We start from the raw sequence: 26,366 nt of genomic DNA, 5'->3' as shown, positions 1-26,366 counted from the left end.
AAACATTTTTCACACAATTTTAATAAGCATGTGTTAATAGTGATATATTTTTTAATAAAAAAATAACACGAATAATTATACTTTTTTGAAAGTTAAATGATTCTATTTAAAATACTATTAAAGTCTTGTGTCGAAATTGTGCGTGACACAGAGACATGGAGTGCGTGACACACAGAGTCATGAAGTGCTCGTGTAATTATCACTGTTTGGATCCACGACCGAACAGTTTATATACGTGAGTAAAACATATACAATAATAGAGAGCCCGGCAGAAAAGGTGTATAAGAAACTAGACAACGATTAAAATAATACATTTCGAAGTTTTCTATAAATCAGTTTTATTTTGAAATTTAATTAACTCTTCAAATGCATTATTCATGCTTTGTTTATTTAACTTTTCATCTCCAATAAAAATTCGTTAAAATTCATCATACGTGTTGTAGAATTTCGAGCCAATTTTAAACTGAATTAGATTTTTAAATATTAGAATAAAAGTGTGTACAAAAGGGAACGATAAAATTCTCGGTGCAAGTAATTATCTGTGAGAACATTTTTGTGATAAAAAATACGCTGTGTAACCTCCTTTGGGAGCTATGCTTCACTCCATATATCTTAACAATTACTTAAACCTTACACCACAGCAACCTTACACACTAACAACTACCCAGAGTCAACCCTCACCACACCACTACATTATCCCGCATCAATCACCACTTCAATGTTATGACTTTCCCCTTTACAAAAAACCTGTAGTTTAACATTAAGTAACATATCACATTCTGTTGAAAAAAGTAGAAAATCTCTCGCTGGTGACAAAAACAACTGCCATATAATATTAAAGAAACACATAATACTTAAACACATTTAATCTATTACAGCAGCCAGTAATTGTTCATTCATACTCAACTGTTGGTCGCAGGATGTGTCATAAAGGTTTCTATGGCGATTGGAAAAAAGTGAGTGATGACACATTTACATTTAGTTTACGCTTTAAACATCTCTAAGTTTCATTTCTACAAATGATGCTTGACTCATCGGTTCCCAGGTGATCCCAGACTCGTTTGTTGCACCCCATAAGCCATTTAGGTTACAGTTATAGCAATTTATATACCACCACGCCCCGTGCCAATAATTGGCACAGTTAGTGGGGTACTGGTCATTATCCCGGTCATATGTTGAAAATTTCGCACCATTGTGGTAGGCTAGTTGGTCGATGACATCTCCTGTGTAGCCACCAACATGTAGCCTGTAGCCGTCTGCCTCGCTAGAAATGTTGAAGCTGGAGTATTGGGCGCAATAACTCGTGCCGTTAAAGATCATATCCACTCTCAGTTCTGTTTGACGGTCTGACGTTAAGAGATAAATGTTCTCATTACCCAGGTAAAAATTACCTGAAATAAAATCACCGAAACCATTTTTGTATTCTGTCCAGTTCCTGTAAAAATCTACAGTCCCAGAAACACGTCTTTGGAAAATGGTCCATCCTCCACCGTCTGTCTGATCGTCTATCATGACTTGAAGTCCAGAGCTTAGGGTTACCACAGAACGGGGATCCTGTCTTGATATTCCTACACACGATATCTGCCGCGGTGTTTGACCTGGTGGGGAATTAAAAGTAGACCATTTTGTTCTGTAAACAGCATGTAAATATTTATGGGAAATATCTGTTTCCGTTTATTTACATTTACCATTTATCAAAGTATTTAAAATGTGTATTAAGTAATGAGACAAAGAAATTATAAATAAAAAGAAGCGAAAGAAAAGTTAAATAGATAATAAAGGAGGAAACAAATTGTTTAAAAGATAATAAAAGAGAAAAGAAAAGAAAAAATAATAAAAGAAAAAAACAAAATACTTTAAAAGATAATAAAAGAGAAGAAAATAGTTTAAAAGATAAAAATAAGGTAACACACACACACACAAACACACTGAAAATCAGACAGACAGACACACAGACAGACACACATACACATATAAATAATTGAGAAACAGAGAGACATTTATGTTTTTATGTACCTGTACAAAAATCTAAGTCTCTATCAGAGATTGAACCATTAGACAGGACTCTGATGTTTCTGGTTGTGTTACAGAACTTCCCGCTAGAGAAAATTTTTCCCTGAACTTTTTGTTGTGAAGTTTTTAATGGGACTAGCCAGGAACCTGTTACGTAAAATCAATTTGACATTGTCAAATTCGAAGTTAAATCATATTTTTATTGGGTATGATGGTGTTATGTTTTATGTAATTTATAAAATGTTTTCTATGTCAAAATATAAACTACCGGTACCCAAACTACAATGTCTTGTGGTTTTGTTGTAGATGTAGCTGTAGCACGTTTTGTTGGAACTTGAACAACGTGAGGCGCAGGACAAAAGACTGACTTGGTCAAACTCTACATTGATGGACAGCGTGGTCACGTTTGTGTCATCAACAGCTTTATACTGGGTGAGTTGTAAAGGGTCCCTTGGCTGTGCTTTTGGTAGAGAAACAAATTCCATATTTCTACATTTTGTTATATATATATATATATATATATATATATATATATATATATATATATATATATATATATATATATATATATATATATATATGACCATTCATTTTGTATCTACTTTTGTTCTTTAACGATTTTATTCAAGATTGCATTACATTTATTACAAATGAATTACAATTTAGAAAGAAATATATCAAACCTTGGGCTATTACACACGCTGTTATTATAAAGGTTTTGGTCCACATACTGGAGTACCGATGGGGTGTATTCAATTAAAAATACTCCTTTTTTTAGCGGTCAATAATATATTTGTGCTAGAACCTATTATGAGAAAAAGTATTACATTACAATAATTTGGGGGCCGGGCGTTTTCCCGAAAGACACTTGCCCGAATGCCGTTGGCCCGAAAGCCGATTTCCCGAATGGACATTTGCCCGAATGCAACAAATATCCGAATGCCACTTGTCCGAAGGCCGTTTGCCCGAAAAATGTTAACATTATATATAACCATACATACATACACACACAGACATACGGACAAAATAGCAAAACTATGTTTTTCCGTTTCAGGGAGGTGCAAAACGTTGAGGTTTTCTAAAACTCTCAATTATTTTTGCACGACTAGAATAGTTTCTCTTTACTTGGAGAAAGTAAAAATTGTGTAGTTTACAGGTATCTAGCGCTGAAATGTATTATTCCAAACAAGAAGTCCTGACTTCCCTTCTAAATTTTAGCAAATACCAGTCGACGAAATTTAAGGCGTTGACATTTTAGCGTGCAATAGAACTTGGTTGGTTAATCCCTCGCCCTAACAAAAGAATAAATCTGATCAATTAAGTGAACTGCGTGGTCGAGCTGACAAAAGATTTTAAGTGTTTAACTCCAAACTTTCCGTCTTCAGACAACTCGACCAATGAGTAAGCTGAGGACAGCATCAAAGAAATCGTATCAAGTTAACAGGTGCTGTCTCGGAGTTTGCACGTGGTTTGATATCGGCTATAGAAGAAAATACAGAAAACACAACAGGCTGAAGTTTGAATCATCGAGCAGTATGGCGCTTAACATGTTAAACTATAGTAGGTAGAAAACGTTAAAAACTGTTAAAATATATCGTTTCAGCTTAAGGCAACGTTTACATACATGGCAATATCCTAAGCGCAACCTACGCAGACCATAACGACACCTAAGCTAACCAAGTTTTTACCCTAGGTCTGGCCATTACGTTATTATTATTTCAACACTCACCTACTTTTAGTGAGATATGATCTCAAGTAGGTCTGACATGACAAGGCCTAACACTAACGTAATACAAAAACCATCCAGATATTGATTAGATAATCGATAGGAAACAAAATTGGTAACGTTTCCAAAACGAAAGTTAAATTTGCTTTTGTTACGTATTTAGTACGTAGCTGGGTTGGTACCTAGCTGAGTTGGTACCTAGCTGAGTTGGTACGTAGCTGAGTTGGTACGTAGCTGGGTTGGTACGTAGCTGGGTTGGTACCTAGCTGAGTTGGTACGTAGCTGAGTTGGTACGTAGCTGGTTCGTAGCTGTACTGGAATCCGATAAAAAATATTGCCCTAGTCTGTTTACGCTTAAAAATAATTATCCCACGTGTAATTAGACAGCTGGACTAAAATCTTTACTGTGATAAATTCAATAAAAATAATATGAACCTACCCTCTTATGAAGACCCTAAATAGATCCAAATGGGATCTAAGTTGTCATAGGTTAGGGCTTTCAACGAAGGTAGTAAAACATTTTATTCATATATTTAACAGATTTGAAAATAGCATTTTAATTCCGTGTTAAAAAAATTATTTGTAATACGATGTCTGTGTTTTATTATCACCACATACTCGTTTGTTTCAAACAGCGTTACACAATTTAATCGTGTTATGTTTTAAGAACCTATACGACTTTTTTTTCAAATGTCGTAAAAATTTGTAGTTTAGAAATTTTTTTTTACCAATGGTAGACTTTTCTTAACAAGGGATACTTTACATCTCTCTTGCTTTATTATATTACCCCCTCCCCTCCCCAAGTTGTGAATCAGTCCAACCCCCACCCAATTTAACCTTTAACATAACCACCCCAAAATCCCACCCGCCATACACACGATTAATTTGTTAATCCCGGTTAATTGTTCCACTGTACATTATCCCCCCCCCCCCCGACAATATAACCACAGGATGTAACCTGCTTTAAATTACCTTCATAATGAACACATATTTAACGTAATGATGGCGATGGTGATGGTGTTCGAGGTGGTAATAATGATGATGGTAATGCGTTTGGTGATGGTGTTGGCGTTGGTGATCGCAATTGTACTGGCGAACTTAATCTTGCCTGATTGAGAAAGTGATGGTCATGTTATTTTTTACAGGGATGGCGACGTTGGTGGATATGATTAAGAGCTTTAGGGTTAGCTTTAGGTTATATACATATAAACATCATCGAAGGATCTGTATGTCGAGTTGTGCTGTAGGTTTACTTACAATAATTTAATCAATGTTCTGAGCTCGCCCTACGGCCCTGAAGTTGACACGACGTTCTTTGTTTACATCAGTAAATGATACATTTGTTTTACATTTAAAATTCATAACACAGCTATGCTCAAACCTAAGAGTGTAAGTAGTTGTACTAAAAGATCAATAGAGTCTCGAAAGAATAAAATTAACCGTGTAAGTTGTTTGACCAGAAAATCAATACGCGCTGATAGGAAAACACCATTCAACATAGAGAGTGCGCTTAAAACAAAATAGACACGAGGCTCCGTCCGTCACACGAAGTAGAGGCCATCTAGTTCTTATACATTAAACATGTACAGTAAAACGATGGCACCAGAGGCGTATCCAGGTTTTCGTTGTAGGGGGAGCGAAAAGAGCAAAAAAAGGCGCCGAATTTTTAACACGTTATGCATATACGTGTATTTTATATATATATATATATATATATATATATATATATATATATATATATATATATAATTTATATAAAATAAATTGAAAGTAGCACTCTGAAGAAATAAGAAAAAACACACAATGTAGGCCGACAAAACAAAAATTGTATCAATCTAAACAATATATATATATATACTAGCCGTCCCGGCCAGGCCCTGCTCTGGCTTCAGTGAAAAACCTTTCTGTTAAAGACCATCACCTGTGTGTTTAGTAATCATCATAAACCCGGCATTGCCCACCCAAACCACAACCAACCAAAACCAAAACAACAAAACGCAAACATAACGCTAACACAATTACAAATACAAACGAAAACAAAAACCTAACAACAAACCCAACCACAACCACAAACACCAATACAAACACAAAGAAAAAACAAACAAAAAAGTAAACGAAAACAAAAACCTAACAACAAACCCAACTACAAACACCAACACCAACACAAAAAAACAACGAAAAAGCAAACGAAAACAAACCAAATCCAAACGCAAAACCAACCAAAATCACAAATACAAACCCAAAGAAAAAAACACAAACAAAAACGAAAAAAGAAAGAAAAAAAAACGAACCAAATCAAAACGCAACCACTAACGCAAACCCACCTAAACACAAAGAAACCACAACACTAACGCGAACATAAACGCCCGGGGCGGAATCACCTGTTTTAGCTTAATGAACGACTATAGTACCCCAACTTATTCATAGTCTTTTGCACTCACTTAAACGAACGCGCTTGTTTCAATTTAATGAACAATTTTAATACTCCAAGCTTATCCGTAAAATGCCTACAACATTTGCACTTGATCAATCCCCGCTAATTATGTAATTATTTTTTTTCCCAACACCAAAACAAAGTAATAAAAAGTTAATTATTTTCCACTAACTAATGCAATGGTTTTATAAAGGGAGGTAATTGTGTTTTCCTAATTTATCAAAGGGAAGTAAGTGCTATAGGACTAAATAAAGACATAATTAGAATATTTGTAAAAGATGATATTTTTTTTTTAAACTTGTGTTTAATGAACATGCCGACAATTATTACTATAATTTGAAAAATGAAAATTATTTCCCAACACTTTCAATATTAATTTTTTAACTCATAAATTTAGACAAATGCGCACGATAATTCTCTAACACTTAAATCCATCCAAGACCAACGACAAACATATGTATTTTTACAAACAGAACTGAGCTTTATATATTAGATACTAGCCGTCCCGAACAGGCCCTGCTCTGGTTTCTGTGAAAAACCTTTCTGTTAAAGACCATTACCTGTGTGTTTAGTAATCATCATAAACCCGGCATTGCCCACCCAAACCACAACCAACCAAAACCAAAACATCAAAACGCAAACATAACGCTAACACAATTACAAATACAAACGAAAACAAAAACCTAACAACAAACCCAACCACAACCACAAACACCAATACAAACACAAAGAAAAAACAAACAAACAAGCAAACGAAAACAAAAACCTAACAACAAACCCAACTACAAACACCAATACCAACACAAAAAAAACAACGAAAAAGCAAACGAAAACAAACCAAATCCAAACGCAAAACCAACCAAAGCAACCCCTGCTCCCCCCCTGCGTACGCTACTGGATGGCACTATAGTGTAACGTTGTGAAATGATTTAAATACTGTAATTCACTGCTTCTTGTGTGGTGCTTTAATGTCTTTACTATCTTAGTTAATTTTAGCTATCTGTTTTGGGGCAGTGAACCTCACCCTACAAAATCCCCCACTCCCCCAGCCAACAAAATAGGTAGAGAAATAAAAAGAGGACATTTCCAATAACTAAGTTTAGCGCCACGTGAATTTGTCTTAACTTTACCAGGACAAGGACAAGGACCGGTTCAAGGTCTTTTATACGCATGTGTCAACGAATATTTCAACGGGGAATAGAGCCCTCAACAACAAACTCGATTGGTCTAAATACTATACACAGCAAGTCTGTTTCTATTTTTAGAATATCTGTTCTGTTCACGGTTGATTGCCAATGAACCCAGTTACTGACAGCATACAGCCGCATACAGTTACGTGTTGGATGAAACCCCTGTCTCGCCTCATAGTTTAGCTAAGTATGTTTATCACGTTTGCCCGTTCGTGCCTAAGACAATTGTGGCAGATGAAGTAGAGTTAATCTGCTGTAGAGACCTCGGTATATGAAAGGATAGTGTAATCAGCACTATACCCAGCCGCCTTTTCTTTCCCTAACATGAGTTCGTTCTATTGGACGGTGTAGGTAGAATGGGGTTGTTCATTAAAATGTAATAGCAATGTCATATTTAAATGGAAAGGGAGATTACTGTTGTAATCCATTAGTTTGTACACGATTACATTTTAGCCCAGTTGTAGTACTAACATAGCAAGGGGCAGATAATAGTTGTGAAGACTTTAATTTTACATATCTACAATGGTAGTTTGTTTATAAACAACTCTATCCACGTGATGGGTAGATTAGAGGACAGTAGGCTTGGATAAAATAACAACAACAAGGCTTGTCGAGTTAAAAATAACAGCTGACTCTGAATCTTTGTAATCTCTGACATTGAAAGTTGTATTATTATACTCCCCAACTATTTTGACAACATGGAATATAAGGACCCGCGCTTAGTTTCCTACCTACATGATTCTTTTATTTAGTTTCTTGTTATATTCTCTATGTGCTGATTTGGTTAGACATTCGTTTAAAATCTTGAAGGTCGGGACTGTGTTAGGTTTGTGTACTGGTATGTCTTGCTGTAGGAGAGCTTTGTATGGGTGAGACGGTGCGTGTAAGCGTGTGTTTCAGAGTGTGTGTTTCAGAGGATGTGTTTCTTGGTGTATGTGTTTTGTTAAGTGTATTCCACAATGTATGTGTTTCAGAGTGTTCCAGAGTGTTCGTGTTTCATATTGTGTAAGTTTAATAGTGTGTGTGTTTCAGAGTGTGTGAGTCAGTGTGTGTGTTTCAAAGTGTGTGTGTTTTAGAGTGTGTGTGTTTCAAAGTATGTCTTAAGAATGTGTGTGTGTTTCAGAATGTGTTTCTGAGTGCTTGTTTCTTAGTGTATGTGTTTCTGAGTGTGTGTGTTTCAGAGTGTGTGTGTTTCAAAGTATGTCTGTGTTTCTGTTTCTCTGTGTGTGTGTTTATGTATGCACACAGGATATATATGTGGAGAACGCTTGAATGCCCACGCTTACACAATGTAACCCTCTAGGGTTCCTACAATGGCTGGCGAAGTTGTGTAGGTGCTAGTAACGTGTGGAGATTCGTGTAACGCACCTTGACACCAGCCGTCTACATTCCATTGCCTACGTTACAAGCCTGGCGACTCTTTATAAATATATGATGTTTTAAATACAAGAATTGAGTATACGTTGTGCGTCATTACGTCTAATTAACTACACACCCATTTATATAAGGTAAGTAAAAATTTATGTTTTCTTAGTTTTCATTCCAATACTTTGTTAGGTATACAACACGTTTGTTGAGAAGCTGAGAAATCATTAAGACTCATTAATAAAATTGTATCGGTTAATTTAAAAATGTATTAGAGGCTTAGCGACCTTTCTCGGCGTCTGGGACGTAATTTCAATCCCTTCCCTCCCATTTCTATATTTAGTTATTCCAGTCTGTGAAAAAGCGTCCCTTCCGACCCTCCCTAGTGGTGAAGGTTTGTGTCGCTCCCTACCAATGACAATGCTATAACATTTTAGTGTCACACCATTGCAAAATCAGCGTGTGAAGCCATGTAGTCGTTTATTTTCGTAACTTTGACTGTAGCTAATTCCAGACTTCAGTTTAAAGTTGTGATAGATTGATGTTTCTATTAAGGATACACTGACGATAGAGCCACGCTGATGTTTATCTAGCTTTTATTCAGCCACCATGACAGAACAGGAAGTCACATGACATAACATATACAAGGGACATCACTCATAACAACATTATAAATATAAGACTAATACACGAAGAGTGAGTTCCCTTGACTTCACAATTCTCAATATATTACATCCCTTTACCCTTAGTAAACAACAACACAGCTCTCAATAGAACAAATGATAGTATCCTAAAATCACCAAATATATTGCAACATGAATATTATATGATTTGAATCATTTGGTAGATTACATCCTTACAAACAAATGCACAATATGCCACAACATAATTAAGATACAAAACAATGATGTCACAGTCCTCTTAACCTTTAACTTCAAAGGTCTAACTTATTTGGGACTTTGATTGTCCTGTTTGACCTTCTCAGTGGCTGTTGATTTGGTGACTCAAGATTCTTCCCATCTGGACTCTCTAGCTCAGGAAGTCCAGGATCTAAATCATTAATTCCAGAATTTACATTTTCTGACTCTAGAGTACTTGGTTCACTCATATCAACAGAACTTGGTTGTGGAACAAACTGAGTTGATGTGAGCTGGTCAGATCTGGTGGGATTGACAGATTCACACTTATTATCTTTATAAGTTATTTTTAAATGGTCTGCATGTCTACGGACAATAAGTCCATCATTTGTTTTTACTTTATAAGACACAGGTCCTGTATATTAAACAATTTGACCTGGCATCCATTTTTCCCTTCTCCCATAATTTCTCAGATACACGTTATCGTTAACTCCAAATTCTCTTTCAATGGATGTTTTGTCATGATTTACTTTTTGTGTATGTTGATGTTGGGAAACAGACATTTGAACAGTTGGATGTAGTAGGTCAAGGTGAGTTTTAATTTTCCTACCACACAGCAATTCGCATGGTGCAACACCTGTTGTTATATGAGGAGTTGTGTGGTATTTGGCTAAGAACCTGTTTACTCTTTCCTGGTCACATTTAGCTTCGTCTGTTTGGTATTTACTTTTGATTTCCAAATACCTAGAAGTTTAAGAAGTATTTGGCTTGTTAATCAATTTTACATGTTTATCCTGGGATGTTTTTTCCTGATATAATGGAACTATTTTTGAATTGGCATCTGAAAGTATTATGCTATTATTCAGATCCTTAACTGACATAGATTTCTTTGATTGATCGATTTTCTCAGGTAATCTAATAGTGCTTTTTGGTAACCAAAAATACTGTTTAAAAGTAATATCCTGGACCATATCAATTTGCAACTGTGATCCAGTATTTGAAGTGGGTGTATTAAATGGCAAAAATCTTTTTTCTTTTGATGTTACCCTTTTAGTTTCTGTAAGTGCTAATGATGTTAGCAAAGTTGTTTGATGATCACATTCCTTCTTATTTAATGTATTCTCTTTTAAAGCATTTGAAATTGCCATACCAACGTAATCATTTATCAAGTTACAAATACTTTGTTTAGGCAACTCTGACTGATAATGGACTGCATCTTCTCCATCTTTTATATTATCTTCACAAAGGTTTTTATTTCTCATTTTATATGGCCTTAAATCATCATTCACTGACTTTTCAGGCCAACCATTCTTACAGTACTCATATACTTTTAACAAGCACTCATCTTTTTGTGTTTCTCTCTGAACAGCATTCACATTTATATTGGAGTTATCCATGATAGTGAAAAGAACAAATACATCTTCTGATACATAACTAAGGCTTTGGTTTTTTAAAGGCAAACGACTAAGACTATCTGCACTATTCTCAGATCCAGGTTTGTATTTCAATTCATAACTGTATACGGCTAGTGTGATAGCCCATCTTTGAATCCTTGGTTAGGCATGCTCAGGCAGGGGTTTGTTTTTCCCAAATAAACCCAGCAATGGCTTATGATCTGTAAAGATGGTGAACTCCCTACCAAACAAAAACTTGTGAAATTTCTTAACACCAAAAATGATGCCTAGGCCTTCCCTATCTAACTGAGAATAATTTTTCTCAGCCTGGTTCAAAGATATACTGGCAAAAGCAATGGGTCTGTCACCCGTTTCATCTATGTGGGATAAAAATGCTCCTACACCGTCTAGTGAAGCATCACATGTTAAGATAAGTCTTTTCCCTGGGTAATAGTGAGTTAGTAAGGTGTCAGAAGACAAAGCTTCTTTTGCTGCATTAAAAGCAGCATCTTGTTGTTTACCCCAGTGCCAAGTTGCATTTTTCTGCAGCAGCTTTTACAGTGGTGATAGTTTACCAGACAGATTCCCTATGAACTTCGCATAGTAATTTATCAAGCCCAAAAAAGCTCTTAGCTGTTGGGTATTTTCACGTTTGGGTGCTTCTTTAATGGCTTTTGTTTTCTCAGGTTGAGGTCTGAGACTTTGCTTGCTTAAAATATAACCAAGAAAACTAATATCTGTCAGCATGAATTGACATTTATCTTTGTTTATCTTTAAACCCTTTTCACCAACTATTTTCAAGACTTTATCAAGTGTTTTAAGATGTTCAGTGTCATTCTTACCAGTTATGTACACATTGTCAAAGTAAACACAAACATTTGGAATATCCTTAAAAGTACTGTCCATGACAACCTGAAAAATTCCAGGGCTAGATGATATACCAAAACATAGTATTTCATATTGGTAGAGTCCTTTATGTGTGTTTATTGTCGTATAGACTTTTGAATCTGGATGCAGTTCTAGTTGAGTGTAAGCATGACTAAAGTCTAATTCAGTTAATGTGTCTCCTCCTGCTAAATTCAAAGAAATGTCCTCAATGTTAGGAATAGGGTACCTATTTAGCTCTATTTGCTTATTCAGTGTAGCTTTATAGTCTCCACAAATTCTTACAGAACCATCCTTCTTTAACACTGGCACAATGGGCGTTGCCCAATCGGAATAGTCTACCTTCTTTATGATGCCATTAGATTCCAATCTATTTAGCTCATTTTCAATTTTATCCCTCATTGCATAAGGTGGAACTCTAGCTTTGCAGTATCTTGGATTTGTGTCTTTAATGCTTATCTTCACTGTCCTATCATTTAGTAACCCTGAACTACCAAAGACACCTTCATTTTCAGATACAACTTTCTCTGTTGAGGTAAAACTAGATTCTCTTGCTTTGTTCACTGAAAATATACTCCCCCAGTCTAACTTAAGATCAACCAACCAGTTCCTACCTAGTAATGGTGGTCCATTTCCTTCAACCACAAGAAGAGGAAGTTTAACACTTTGACCATTATAGCTTACATGAACCATACACTCTCCTATCACCGGAACATTGTCACCTGTGTATGTTGTTAGGCACTTGTGACATGGTTGTAGAGGCACTGATCCTCCTGTGACAGCGTCAAAGTCCTTCTTAGTGATGACGGTTAGAGATGCTCCAGTGTCAAGTTGGAAGATGATGCTCTTACCGTTGATACAAATTAGTACATTGATGGGAGCATGACTTGAATTCACAGAGAACAGGTTGAACTCCGGCTGCGAATCAGTTTGAGCATTTTCACTGGTAGAGTGGTTCATTGGTTGGGTTAGGTTGTCTTGGTGAGAGTTAACATAGTGTTGCCTTTGGTTGCGGTACTGTCCTGACTGGCTAGATCTAGCAACAGACGAAGACTTTGCAAAGCAGGCCTTGGCAATGTGACCTTGCTTACTGCACTTATAGCAAGTTGCTGACTTGAACTTGCATTGATGAGATGCATGGGGACCGTTGCATCGATGACATTTTTGATAATTATTACTAGATTTAGATATAGGATTTGAACGTGCAGGCTGTTTAGCAAGTTGAAATGCTCTGATGGGGTTGGTGTTTGTTGACTAACCTGCTGTTTACTGCATGGATCCCTGAGGGTGCTAGAGATCTCGCCGCATCGGATGACTGCTGGAATGAAGTTGCAAGTTGTATTGCTTTTTCCAATGTTAGATCTGACTCGAGAAGCAACTTTCTTTGAACATCAGGGTTGTTTACACCTGTCACAAACTTTTCACATAGTCTGTCGGACAGCGTGTCCCCGAATTCACAAAATTCACTTAGATGACGTAAAGCAGCAACATATTCTGATATTGATTCGTTTGGTTGACGAGTCCTACCGTCAAATCTGGCTCTACACAGGAACTTTTATGGTGCGGGCGCATGGTGGTCTGTTAGCAGTTTACTCAGCTCGTTAAAGCTCTTGGTAGCTGGACTAGCTGGTGCGCATAAGTCCTTTAATAGCCTAAATTGTTGAGGCCCTATGACTGTTAACAAAACAGCTCTCTTTTTGGCTTCTATCGTCACGTCGTTAGCTTCAAGGTAAAAGCTTAACCTATCTAGATAATCATGAATAGTTTCGTCATTCGAATTAAATTCTTTTATCTGGCCATACAGCGCCATTATCCTAGAAATACTTAGCCAATATGCTCTAGCAAGCTTCTTTTTAAGTAAGCATGTGCTCTTTCTAGTGGATTGATTTATCCTCGTCGCCAATTGTGATAGATTGATGTTTCTATTAAGGATACACTGACGATAGAGCCACGTTGATGTTTATCTAGCTTTTTTTATTCAGCCACCATGACAGAACAGGAAGTCACATGACATAACATATACAAGGGACATCACTCATAACAACATTATAAATATAAGACTAATACAAGAAGAGTGAGTTCCCTTGACTTCACAATTCTCAATATATTACAAAAGTGAGCTTTTAAATTAATTTTTCTACGCCTTTAAGGTTCGGCGCCCAGAACGGCCGCCCCACCGCCCTCCTCTAGCGACGCCACTGAGTTATGCATTGCCTAATTTTCAAGCCTGTATTTCATTACTTAGTCAGTGAATACATAAATACTATTTTCAGCTAAAACCTTTCATAATAGTATGAATATTCGCAATTGTTGAAACTGATGATGTTCATACTGTTCAGATTTTTATACGGAGGAATACCGTTATACGAATGTAAAAAAAGTGTGAAATATTAAACAATTTTTGCCACATCTTCACTATCTGTAAATAAATTGGGCCTTCGTCCTATCACATATGTTAGTCCTTAGACTGACACACCAACCTTGTTGTCTCACACTCACTTAAATATTGATGTAGTCTGCTTTTTGTCTTCTTAGATTGTTTGATTTAAACAAAAAACAATGTTACATAATGTTAAAATCATTTGAATATACCATATATTCTTATAACTACAATAGAAGTGATAAATCAGTTCCTTTGGTACTAAACATGGGATAACTATTACAACAATAACATTTTTGCGATCAATTTTTTTCCTTTTCGTGCGCGAAACACGCAGGTGGGTGAAGTAGATTTTATCTGTTTTCAAAATTATGCCCAAGCTACTTGGTTCCCTAACGTAAGTCAGGTATCGGTTTGAGCAATGTGGATTATTGACTCGCTGGATCCGAACTCGATACCTTCGTGTTGACCACCTTTAGCGATAAACTAATTTAATATTCAATAAAAAGCAGGGATGATATAACCATGTTCTTCTTACTTTTACTTACATTTCAAGGTGCCGATACAATATTTCTCGCCTGTGTTTTGAATGTTTGACCGCTTCCGGTTACACCATACACCTTTGTAAGTACTTTATTTAATTGTAAGAAACATATTGTGTTCTTCTTTAATTAAATAAATGTTGTCCTTCTCTAGTTCTATTCTAATGACAGTTCCATCATAAATATTGTCATTATGTAGTTTTACGCTAATGACAGTTTTATCATAAATGGTGTAATTCTGTAGTTCTATTTGAATGACGGATCCGTAAGAAACGCAATTATTGTGCAGTAGCTCTATAGTAATTTTAGCGTCGAAACACTAAAACAGAAACCCCTAAGACTAACCTGATGGCCAGCAAAGATATGTCTGACCAATGTACAGGTAAGTTTGTTAATTATCTGCTACTCTTAAAGAAATATTGGCATGAATGTTTCTTATAAGAGGATATGCTCAATACAAAAACACTAAAATTCCAAGTTTTTTGTCACAGTGGATTTCTTGCACTTTTGGATACTTTGTTCATTTTGTATTTTGAAAATAATAACTTTAATGAGAATTTTTTTAAAATAGGATTTAAAATACCATTTTTATGACCCATATGTAAAAACAGTTTGTGTTATTTTATCTGCAGGAAACGTCCTAGATAATTCAGATGACCACAACAGTATGTTCAGTGATGAAGACTTATCAACATATTTCACAGGTAATGTCCTCTTATTTCTGTTTTATGTACAAAAAAAAAATCAAAATGAAAAGATATTTGAATGTGGCTGCTCAATAGTTTGGTGCTAATGAAATGCTTATGTTGAAACATTTTGTGGTTTTTGTTTTTAATTCAATATGGTGATGGTTGAGATAGTTGTGACATTTGGAGGTTTTAGATAGTTTTCACATTATTCTATGTTTTCGATGTTTAACAGCTGACAAATTATTTGTAGTAAATGATTGTATGTATCTGCCTTATCAGGTACGCATGAAGTACAAGAATGTCTTGAAGGTCAAGTTGAGTCTGACCTACACACTCTCAAGACAAACTGCAAGAAAAATCCTGGCCACGACAAGTTCATACCTGTTAAAAATTTATCGGTTCAACATTTTCCTCCCGGTTACCATGCCAACGACATGTTTGACCTCACAAAAGCAATTGCTGACCTAACGGTTAGGCTAGCTGTTAACTTCACCAGTCCAGACAGACCAGAGTTTCTACCAGGCACTAACGATCCATATCCTTGCTACAACACAAGGGGACAGAACTCACTGAGGACAGGGACTGGGATGGTGAGGGACGTTGCCAAGTACACAGAGGGAATGAAAAATGCAGAGTTGAACTACAAAACTTGTCCATGTCCTGAATGTGACCACTCGGACACACCCAGCAAAGTGTGGTGGCTGGTTAATGTGCAGACAGCCAGACATGTGGTTTTTGATGAGAGTGAGGCGAGAGAGTCCAGCTGTAGGTTGTGGTTTGATGATGATAAAAGTTCAGTGGTCAAGATTTATGGGTGGAGGGAGTGGGGCTCAACCACTGAGAATGATTGGTGTTTGCTGTATTATGTAACACATGACGTACATGTAGGAAATAAGCTGGAGGAGATGTTTGGCAGGTTTGTTGGTCTATGTGATAAAGTAAGGGACAAATATTGGAGTAATAGAGATGTGGACAAGCTGACCATTATAGTGTCACATCCTCATGGCTGTTCTAAGCAGGTCTCTTTAGGTCACTGGGTACACAGGCAGGAGGTTATGTATAGAGGGAACAGGTACGCGTACACAACTTGTACCTGTCCAGGTAGCAGTGGGGCTCCGGTATGTAGACCTGTGCTTCGCTGGCCTTACCACCCACACAGTGGCTCTAACTCTAGTGGATTAAATTACAGTGGGGTGTGGTGGGATTAACTCTAGTGGATTAAATAAAAGTGGGGTGAGGTGGGATTAACTCTAGTGGATTAAATTACAGTGGGGTGTGGTGGGATTAACTCTAGTGGATTAAATAACAGTGGGGTGAAGTGGGATTAAGACTATAGAACACAAGTGACTTTACTGGTGTCACATGAGGATATGTATATATGTATATATATATATATATATATATATATATATATATCAGAGGAGTCGCGAGGTGGGGGCGGTAGGTAGTGATCGCACTGGGTGACACCATTTAGGGCTGATACCAAGACAAGAATGTTGCAAAATAAATAGAAAAAAATGCTTTTTGCCAGTGTAAGGAATGATTAAATAGATTTATGAGTATTTAAGTAAAAAATATAGGATCCCGATAAGGTTGGTGATGAATCAATGACACAAAGCTGCTAACCAGAGGCGTAGCTAGGGGGGGGGAGGGTGCGGACCGCACCGGGTGACACCATTTAGGGGGGTGACACCAAGGCAAAAAATAGCAAAATATATAGAGAAATACTTGAGGGGGGGGGTGCAAATCGAAAACTTGAGGGAGGTGCAAATCGAAAGTTTGAGGGGGTGCAAATCGAAAATTTGTCCCCGGGAAGGGTCGCTACGCCTCTGGGGGTGACACCATTAAGTGCCGCACTGGGTGACACCCGACCTCGCTACGCCACTGCTGCTAACTATGTAGAAAATAATGTATAACGAAATATTTATTTAAACGAATGCTATGCATTGTGGTTTTTCGTTTTTCTATGAAATAGTAGACAAATTATTTAAAAATTATTACCTTAATAAGTTACCTCGCCTGTATATAGACCGAACGACGTATTCTTTGTTTACTTGTTCACAAAAAATGTTTTATATAAGAAAATATCGCATCTGGACAAATCTAACAACAGTAACTGTTTTTGTTCCCTTCAGTGTCGGTCAACGACCTCACAAAATATTAGGGGGAGCGTTCGTCAATTTATATATATATATATATATATATATATATATATATATATATATATATATATATATATATATATATATATATATATATATATATATACATCTCATAAAATGAGAATTTTACTCGCGGTCATTTTTTATCCCTAGGTATTTAACCACTGTACATCTGGCTATTTAAATAACTAAAAATAAAAACCCAGGTAACTTTTTACATTGTAAAAAAAAGTGTTCAGCACATAATATTTCGACATTATTACCATCAAGCTTAATCAATCTATATGGAATATTTTCTAATTGCATCTTTTAGACCGCCTTATTTGAAGTTTAAAATGAACATATTACAGTCGAAAAAAAGTATTAGATATATCCTTCAAATGTAAGCTACCACTTACAGTCATTCATGATTTGTAGTACTAGAACTTGATAAAGCTTGACTGTTCTTGTAAGTCAGTAAAAAAAAAGTTCAGAATAACCATGTTGATAGTTAGCGAAAAGGAAAGCAATGTAAAACATAAACAGGGTCAACTAGTGTGTCAGGTCACAACACATCATGAATCTCGTGTGTCACAACACACCATGAGGGGACGGCGTGGTCGAGTCGGTAAAGCTCATGGTTGCTAAACCGAAAAGGCTCGAGTTCGAACCCTCGGGCAGATGAGGCTCGTTAGCTGGGGACAGCTACTCTTCTAGGAGGGACAATTCCAAAATTAAACAACTGCTGCCTTGTAGTTTGTCCTTGGTTGGACAAAGGCTATGTAAGCAAATCCAAAAAGAAAAGCAGGCTGAAATCGGAGTCAATGGCCTCAATGTCGCATAATGAGTTGATACTTAATCCTTAATTGTGATGGAGGCGTGGAGGTAAAAGTTCATGGTTGATACATTAAAAAAAGTATCGAGTTCAAACCCTCTCGCAGATAAGGCTAGACCCCTTCCAATACTAAAAATTAAGAACGAAAGAAGAAGAAGACAACTGTTACGGAACAGTTGTAGGTCAGATTAGAATAGGTTAGAATAGTCTAGAACTAGGGGAGAGTGCGTGCGTGAGTGGAATTCACCCTACTATGTAGTTACCCTTGTATGTTTATGTATTGTAATCCCAAGGTCGAATGTAGGAGGTCAGTCAGCGGGTTAGTTGCTAGCGATTAGGACGAGGGCTACGCTTGAATGTATTTGAGACGGAATAAAAGTAGCAAACGAAGTCACGAGGCGTCGTTGTTTGTCAGAGACCAACCAGAACGTAACAACTGGTGGCCAGAATGAAATAGTAATAAAGGACTTGGGGGACGTTTGGCGGATGCTGTCCTGACGTTTGCCGGATGATGTCCTGACGAACGCAAAGCCAGAGAGCGCAAAGGGTAGACTCAAATTTCTGTGATGTTAAAGGTTTGAGATAGGTGCAGGAGTCACAAACAAGTGTAGCCAGAGAGCGCACAGGGTGGACTCAAATTTTTGTGATGTAGAATGGGTGAGATATAGGTAGGAGTCGTAAACCAGTGTAGCTATAGAGCGCAGGTTGACTCAAATTTAGATGTAGAATGGTTGAGATATGGGTAGGAGCTATAAACCAGTGTAGCCAGAGAGCGCACAGGGTAGACTCAACAATTGTGGTGTGGAAAGTTCTTAGACTTGGTACGATGCAACTGGGTGTGTATAATTTTTGTTTGTTTGTTACTTACACGAATGTAATGTGTGTGAAAGATTTATTGTGCAATACCTTATTACTTGGCAAAATGCCAGTGGCTTATGAAGATTTCAATAATATTACACTTAAAACATTCGTCTCTTTTAACGTCTCCTAATATTTGTCCTTGATCTTTTACATAGTAGCTTTGAAAGAAAGAAAAATATCCATTAAGAAGTTACAATTTTGTTTTTGTTTACCTTAACTACAGTTGTTACCATGTAAACAAATTGGTTAATTTAAATGTAGGCGACTGTTGACGTTTAAGGTGTCTAACCTAATTTGGCATTAACGAAAGCATAGTTCTGTAAGAGCGATCGATTAATTGATTTTTTTTTCTTTTAAAACAACTGTGACATCATCTTCGATCACAAGAACTTATTTCTACTTGAAACGATAGACCGTAAATTTCGAGTTCAATTTCCATTGCATTGTATTACCGACTCATGTACCGTAGTTACTAGTTTTATGTAGTTATCATTATTTTCAAACGTTAAATGTTGGTGATTTTAGAAATTAAAATTTTAGATAGGTTTATAGAAAAGTATAAAATATAATTTGACATTTTTATTTCCATTATCATAAAATATAAAAACATCCATTGATGAAAAACTTAATCAGTAGTGCTGATGAAATAGAGATCACACGTTTCTTGACCTCGATATATGTAGGGATGGTATAGAGGGCAAGATGCCCAGACGTCTTTACTTTCCTTAAAGTCAGGTGGTAATCCTCAGATCTTGGTGGACTCAGGGTCGTCATAAATTCAAGTACCTGCACCCAGATCTAGTTACAAGACCATTGGGCTACGGTCGAGCGCTGCACCGCTCCGTTAAGAATACATGCCACAGATGACCTTTATCTTTTTTTAAACATATTTCAGGTGTTTAATTAATGCAATGTTACAAGTGTCTATAGTATACACAATTTTAATAAAACTTTACCACTAGCAGTTGTGGTTGGTTATGGACATTTTTTTTAAAAGGTTTGACAATTCACATCTTTTTAAACCTCTATAAATTTTCTCATAAAAAATACATAAAAACGTACTATTGATTTATGTTTTTCATTGCAAGTTCTGCATTTCTACGTTGTTTTTTTTTAGCTTGATAGCTAGGATTTCTTTTTTAATACACATTTTTACTTTACACAATGTCAAAACTTAAGGGGTGGTACTACACTATCATTAATATATCCTAAAGCATTGCAGTAAACTAAATAAGTATCTAAATAAAATTAAAGAAACTAAATTGATTATCTTCAATGATCGTGATATATAGTGTTATAGTCACCCTAGCATAGTTATGTTATTTATAATCAATACTCAGGTTCATCTTAATTCTACGTGTAAGACCAGACAAATTTGATGTTTTGTCACACATGACAGTGATGATAACAATTAATGAAAAGTAGAAATCGATGTTCTTAAGGTCACACACTCGGATCAGCATTGCCAGATTGACAAACTAGCAGTTATTGTTTTCATTAATGTATTAATTAGATAGATATAATAATTTATTATGTAAACAAAATGAAGCAGTTGAATTTACAAGAACGACGAGGACAGAATTCTAATAATACAATAGTACAATAGTTACAGACACATTTGAATGTGTTAAACATTTCTAAATCATGTAAAAAATACATGCCAATATATCAAACATTTCTATACTTCATTTCGCTGAACGTTGCAACGTAGAGGGTTAACCATCTCATACCAGTGTCGTCGTTAACACCCCAATAGCCATTAAGATTACTGGTATGGCAGCCGTTATACCACCACGCTCCATGATATACTACGGCACAGTTACTGGTCAGGTTGTCATTATCCCGGTCAAATGTAGAGAACATCATACCATTGTGTATGGCTAGACCTTCCCCCGCATCTCCTGTGTAGCCACCAACATGTAGCCTGTAGCCGTCTGCCTCGCTAGAAATGTTGAAGCTGGAATACTTGGCGAAATAATTCTGCCCGTTAACGAACACATCCACTCTTAGTTCTGTTAGACGGTTTGACGTTAAGAGATAAATGTTTTCATTGCCCAGGTAAAAATTACCTGAACTAAAATCACCAAACCCATTTTTGTATTCCGCCCAGTTCCTGTAAAAATCTATAGTCCCAGAAACACGTCTTTGGAAAATGGTCCATCCTCCACCGTCTGTCACTGTGTCACACATGACTTGAAGTAGAGAGGTAAGGGTCACCACAGGTCGGGGGTCACTGCTGTTTATTCCAAGACATGTTTCAACCTTACCTGTTAAACAAAAAGACAATACGTATGTCACCATGTTTACTTAGTTCAGTTTTAACACTACGTTGTTTTGGTGAAAAGAAGGGGTGAGGGCTGCTTTTTGTTCAACAACAGTGGTCAAGAATTGTATGCGTACCGAGTGTATGCACATGTAATATATTAGTTATTATATATCCCTACCTGATAAAAAATAAAACAAAATAAAAATGTATACAATAGTTCGTATATTGTATCTGTCTCTTCAAGTTTCACGAACGCTTTGTAAAATATTCCGGAACGCACATACTCAAAACAGTTCAAAACTGCTAGAAATGTATAATTCTCATGGCAGTAGAGGTAGTTAAATAGTTAGTGTTTTCTTGTAATACCCAATTGGCGTAGTTAAACTTTAAGCGTGTGTGTGTATTATAAGTAAGCGTAGAAGTCTGTGGAGTTTTAGGTGAAGGTATAGGTTGGAAGTAAACGTAGGTTTTAGCGTAGTTTTAAAGTTATTTGTAGTTTTTAGTTTGTATGTACATGTAAGTTTATCTGTAGGTGTTAGCTTATCTGCAACTGTAATTTTACCTATAAGTGTACATTTATGCAGGTGTAATATATATGTAAGTATAGTCATATGCATTTGTAATTTTATCTATAAGTGAAAGTAAATGTGTAGGTTTTACGAAGGTGTATTTTTATCTGTGGGTGTAATTTTATGTAAGTTTTCGTTTTTCTCTGCAGCACATCAGTATATGTTCTGTTATCTTTTTTGCAATCACGCATTAAACAGAACTTAACTTAATCACAAGCTTTAACAAAACGTTGATTTATTATGTTATCACATGCTATCTCATACATTATACGTTTTAATATTTAAAAAAAATGATGTATCCGACACACGCTCATGTAATCATTGTGCAACGACGTACTTAGAAATTACAAAAATACAAAGAAATAAACCAAATATCTCACCCAAACAAAACATCAAGTCTCTATCTGAGATGGAACCATCAGACAGGACCGTGATGTTTCTGGTTGTGTTACAGAACTTTCCACTAGAGAAAATTTTTCCTTGAACTTTTTGTTGTGAAGTTTTCAATGGTACTAGCCAGGAACCTGTAAGATAAATTATGTAATGTATTATGTATATAATATTTATAATTGCATGTAGTCATATATATATATATATATATATATATATGTAGATTTATATTTAGATTATATTCATATATTGATATATACAAATGTATATAAATAATATTTAACTTAATTTGTACCATACTTTTCTCTACATTATTTTACTGCAAAACATGTGAACGTACCCAAGCTACAATGCCTTGTGGTTTTGTTGTAGATGTAGCTGTAGCACGTTTTCTTGGAACTTGAACAAAGATGGGCGCAGGACAAAAGGCTGACTTGGTCAAACTCTACATCGATGGGCAGCATGGTTACGTTTGTGTCATCAACAGCTTTATACTGGGTTTGTTGTATGCCAACAACACTATAAGCTATTTGTCAAAAATAAAATAGAAAAATCTACAAATACACGATTGAAATATGCAAATTATATATATATATATATATATATATATATATATATATATATATATATATATATATATATATATATATATATATATATATATGTTACGGTCAAAGCCCGAATTGCGGCCAAAGCCCGCATTGGCCGACCAGTGTGCGCATTGGCCGGATCTCATGACCAAATCTCAAAGAGCTTAGCACTGAGAGGGTATTTCGTACATTTGCCGGCCAATGCGCAGATTCCCCGCCCAAAGGACAAAATCAAGTTAAGTTTCGGACTTTGACCGGGCAATGGGAGGCGATATTTGCCAATGCGTGCTTTGGCCGTAATATATATATATATATATATATATATATATATATATATATATATATATATATATGTTGATTTTGCATAGCAGCTCCAATCATAATGACGTCCCAAAATTAGTACACCATCCATTCAAATGTCCATATTACAGATCTAGATGAACTCTACGTCCTCTGCGTTACGAATATTCACATCTAAAAAAGTAACTTGACAACACGTCAGTCAGGCTGTCGCTTATCATTGCTACCTTTATCGGACGATCCAACAAGTAATCGTAACAAAACTAACCTTGTGTGATGATTCATCAAGTTATTGTAATAAAACTAAGATTGTATTAACAAAACTAACCTTGTGCTACAATACACAGTGTAGTCATGACACATCTTGCCAACATCATGATGAAAGAGTGTTAGGATATCGATTTACCTCCCTTGTTCGTCTAATTCTGTATCAGCACCTAGAATTTAATTTGTATCATGCGATAATTGTATGATGCCTAAATAATAGAATCACCGTCTAACGTAGACAATCACAATAAAAATTAAAGAAGACAACCATTAATTGTTAACAATTTTAATTAGTACTCTGCAGAACATCATGTTTTATATAAATAATATATATATATATATATATATATATATATATATATATATATATATATATATATATATATATATATATATATATATACTGCGTTAGTAGCACGTACACTACGTAATGGCATTAACTGATAGTGTACATGACGTCTAGCTAAAGATAGAAGCGATTCATCGAGATGTAAACAAGAAAATCGTGTTTACTTTAAACAGAACACATACAAATGAGATAGTATCTGACTATAAATCCCGCGGTGTAGGGCTTTATTAAAAAAGATTACCCAGATTGTCCTTTGTCAGCTGGCTCGTGTAAAATGATTTTCCCCTCGGCCCACTGTTTTCCCCAACTACCTGTTTAAACTTAAGATGACCTTAGCTCATCTCATCCGTCTGGTCTCAATAATTGATCAGATTAGCATAGAACAAGAACCAAAGAGCTTATTCCTTTAGGCACTAAATGTTTGGATTATGTTAATATTACATTTACAATTATAAAATAAATTTAAAAAATAGGTCTCTTTCTATAAAACCAAGTTTTTTTTTCAATTAAATTATGATATTCATTTAAATGTGTATTTCTGATAAAGAACTATTAACAATGGAAAATGAAATAAGAAATCTGTATAAAATCTATTATTACACAATCCCAAATTGTATCCTTTGACTTACCGAGCGTCCGCGCTGCTTTTCTCGTGGGTGTCCGTGACGCGTGACTTATTTAATCGTTTAATTAGTGTGGATATGAATTTTCAATTAGTATTTTTTAAAATGGAAAACCAACGTTCAAATCCAAATCCGTCATTCACTTCATCTGAGAGTCATTTTAATTATCAGGTGATTTATTTTTAGTCAGTACACCGTCCCTTAGTCCACCCAACTCTGATGGGTACCTAACTCATGTTAGGGTAAGTAACGCGGCTGGGCATAGTGCTGACCACATATGCCGAGGTCACAGAAACAAGTGAACTCTATTTCACTTGCACCATAGACTGTCAGTTTTATAAGGGAACTTTACTTCTTTCAAGCACGAAGCTTATATGAATAATAAATTAATTAATTTCTGAGTTGGAAAATTAAAACAAAAAAGTTTTAATAACTGCCAAGGTTATGAACCCTTACCACTTGAGTAAATAGCTTGCGCGTTATCAACTTGGCTAGGAACTCTCTATAGTTTCTGGAAAATATTATGTAATATTTAAAAATACTATCCGTAATTACAGAATAAAATTTCGTTTTAATTAAATTGTATCCCAATTTAACCTATTACATTATAAACTAATAGAAATATCAAATCTTGTACCATTAAATCTATGGCCGAAAGCTAATCATGCATTAAAACTCAATTATTTATTGTGGTTTTTTTTAAATACAGTAGGCCTATTCTCCGAAATATAAGTCAATAAGCCGTTAAATTAAAAGACGAAAGCTCGTAATAGATTCAATCTTTCTCTAACAGCTGATACTTATCATAGCTGAATGAATCAGCAAATATAATTGCAATACATTGAAATCCTAAATTGTTTGATCAACTCAGTCATCGAGATAATCCTGTCTGATGATCAAAGATTAAATTCAATTATTTCCACACAATTTTTTTTAAGGGAATAGTTGAACATGAGATTGTATCCACCTCACCAAAACGGTAATCCAGCTATGGGGTTCACGAACATATACACATAGAGTCAGACACACTGACAAGCTTGTAAATCTGGGTTTCTTACCTACACCGGAGTGCATCAAACATCGATGTCTGTCAAAACGACTATATTTCTTTCTCTATACTCTGAATACGCGCAAGTAGGGAAACGAATTACAAAAAGCGTAGATCGAACTACTTTTACATTATGTAGCATTTGGGCTACAGTACGTAGTATTGTATTTAACGCTTAAAAAGCTGTCTTTGAGTTTCTTATTCACGCTGGAACCTATTTTCTTACGAACATGTTAAAAGATGTTCATGCAAAATTCAAGAGAATTTTTAATGGTACGCTCTGGATTAATTCGGTCTGAGAATCGATACAGTGTCGACTAGTGGATAAAAGAAAACACTCAAACATTCTACTGTGTTGGGTTCCCGTTGTTAACGTTTGTCTTGACGTCTTCTGACCCAGATATATTTTATTATGTTGTTAGACATTAATCCACTACTACGGGGTAGTTTTAATTTCATTTTTTTCTACACGTTTTAAATTGGTTCCAGTGAATGAACGAATGTGGTTATTCATAGTTAATACAAACGGCAACTCTCTCTTGACTTTAGAACTTGGACGGGCGTGGTTCAGTCAATACTAACATTAGCAATAAATAATTAAAAAAGAAAGAGGAATACATGTTGATTTAAATCGCGACGTATTGGTGGGATG

At 35.7% G+C, this 26,366-nt stretch overlaps 2 protein-coding genes across 2 annotated transcripts; both read right to left on the bottom strand.

The window, feature by feature from the left end:
• Positions 1 to 990: 990 nt before the first annotated feature.
• On the bottom strand, positions 991 to 2,498 carry LOC131945924 (fibrinogen-like protein A). Its single transcript, XM_059306557.1, has 3 exons — positions 2,282 to 2,498; positions 2,017 to 2,160; positions 991 to 1,598 (listed from the first exon to the last, which is right to left on the bottom strand). The coding sequence occupies exons 1-3, from the start codon at positions 2,496 to 2,498 to the stop codon at positions 991 to 993; spliced, it is 969 nt and encodes a 322-aa protein (XP_059162540.1).
• An 18,482-nt stretch (positions 2,499 to 20,980) lies between these two features.
• On the bottom strand, positions 20,981 to 23,804 carry LOC131945923 (ficolin-2-like). Its single transcript, XM_059306556.1, has 4 exons — positions 23,756 to 23,804; positions 22,878 to 23,063; positions 22,528 to 22,671; positions 20,981 to 21,579 (listed from the first exon to the last, which is right to left on the bottom strand). The coding sequence occupies exons 1-4, from the start codon at positions 23,802 to 23,804 to the stop codon at positions 20,981 to 20,983; spliced, it is 978 nt and encodes a 325-aa protein (XP_059162539.1).
• Between the last annotated feature and the right edge of the window lie 2,562 nt (positions 23,805 to 26,366).

This window comes from Physella acuta, unplaced genomic scaffold (genome assembly GCF_028476545.2).
Source record: "Physella acuta isolate Inbredline_101_S28 unplaced genomic scaffold, ASM2847654v3 ptg000540l, whole genome shotgun sequence".
Taxonomy (NCBI): domain Eukaryota; kingdom Metazoa; phylum Mollusca; class Gastropoda; family Physidae; genus Physella; species Physella acuta.
This window is presented reverse-complemented; position numbering and strand designations above follow the sequence as displayed.

Coding starts and splice junctions, on each gene's coding strand:
- LOC131945924 (XM_059306557.1), bottom strand. CDS start 2,498: ATGGAATTTGTTTCTCTACCAAAAGCACAGCCAAGGGACCCTTTACAA. Junction 2,161..2,281: donor ACATTGTAGTTTGGGTACCG/GTAGTTTATATT, acceptor TTTACGTAACAG/GTTCCTGGCTAGTCCCATTA. Junction 1,599..2,016: donor AGACTTAGATTTTTGTACAG/GTACATAAAAAC, acceptor ATTCCCCACCAG/GTCAAACACCGCGGCAGATA.
- LOC131945923 (XM_059306556.1), bottom strand. CDS start 23,804: ATGATGTTGGCAAGATGTGTCATGACTACACTGTGTATTGTAGCACAA. Junction 23,064..23,755: donor ACTGTGTATTGTAGCACAAG/GTTAGTTTTGTT, acceptor TTTGACAAATAG/CTTATAGTGTTGTTGGCATA. Junction 22,672..22,877: donor CACAAGGCATTGTAGCTTGG/GTACGTTCACAT, acceptor TTTATCTTACAG/GTTCCTGGCTAGTACCATTG.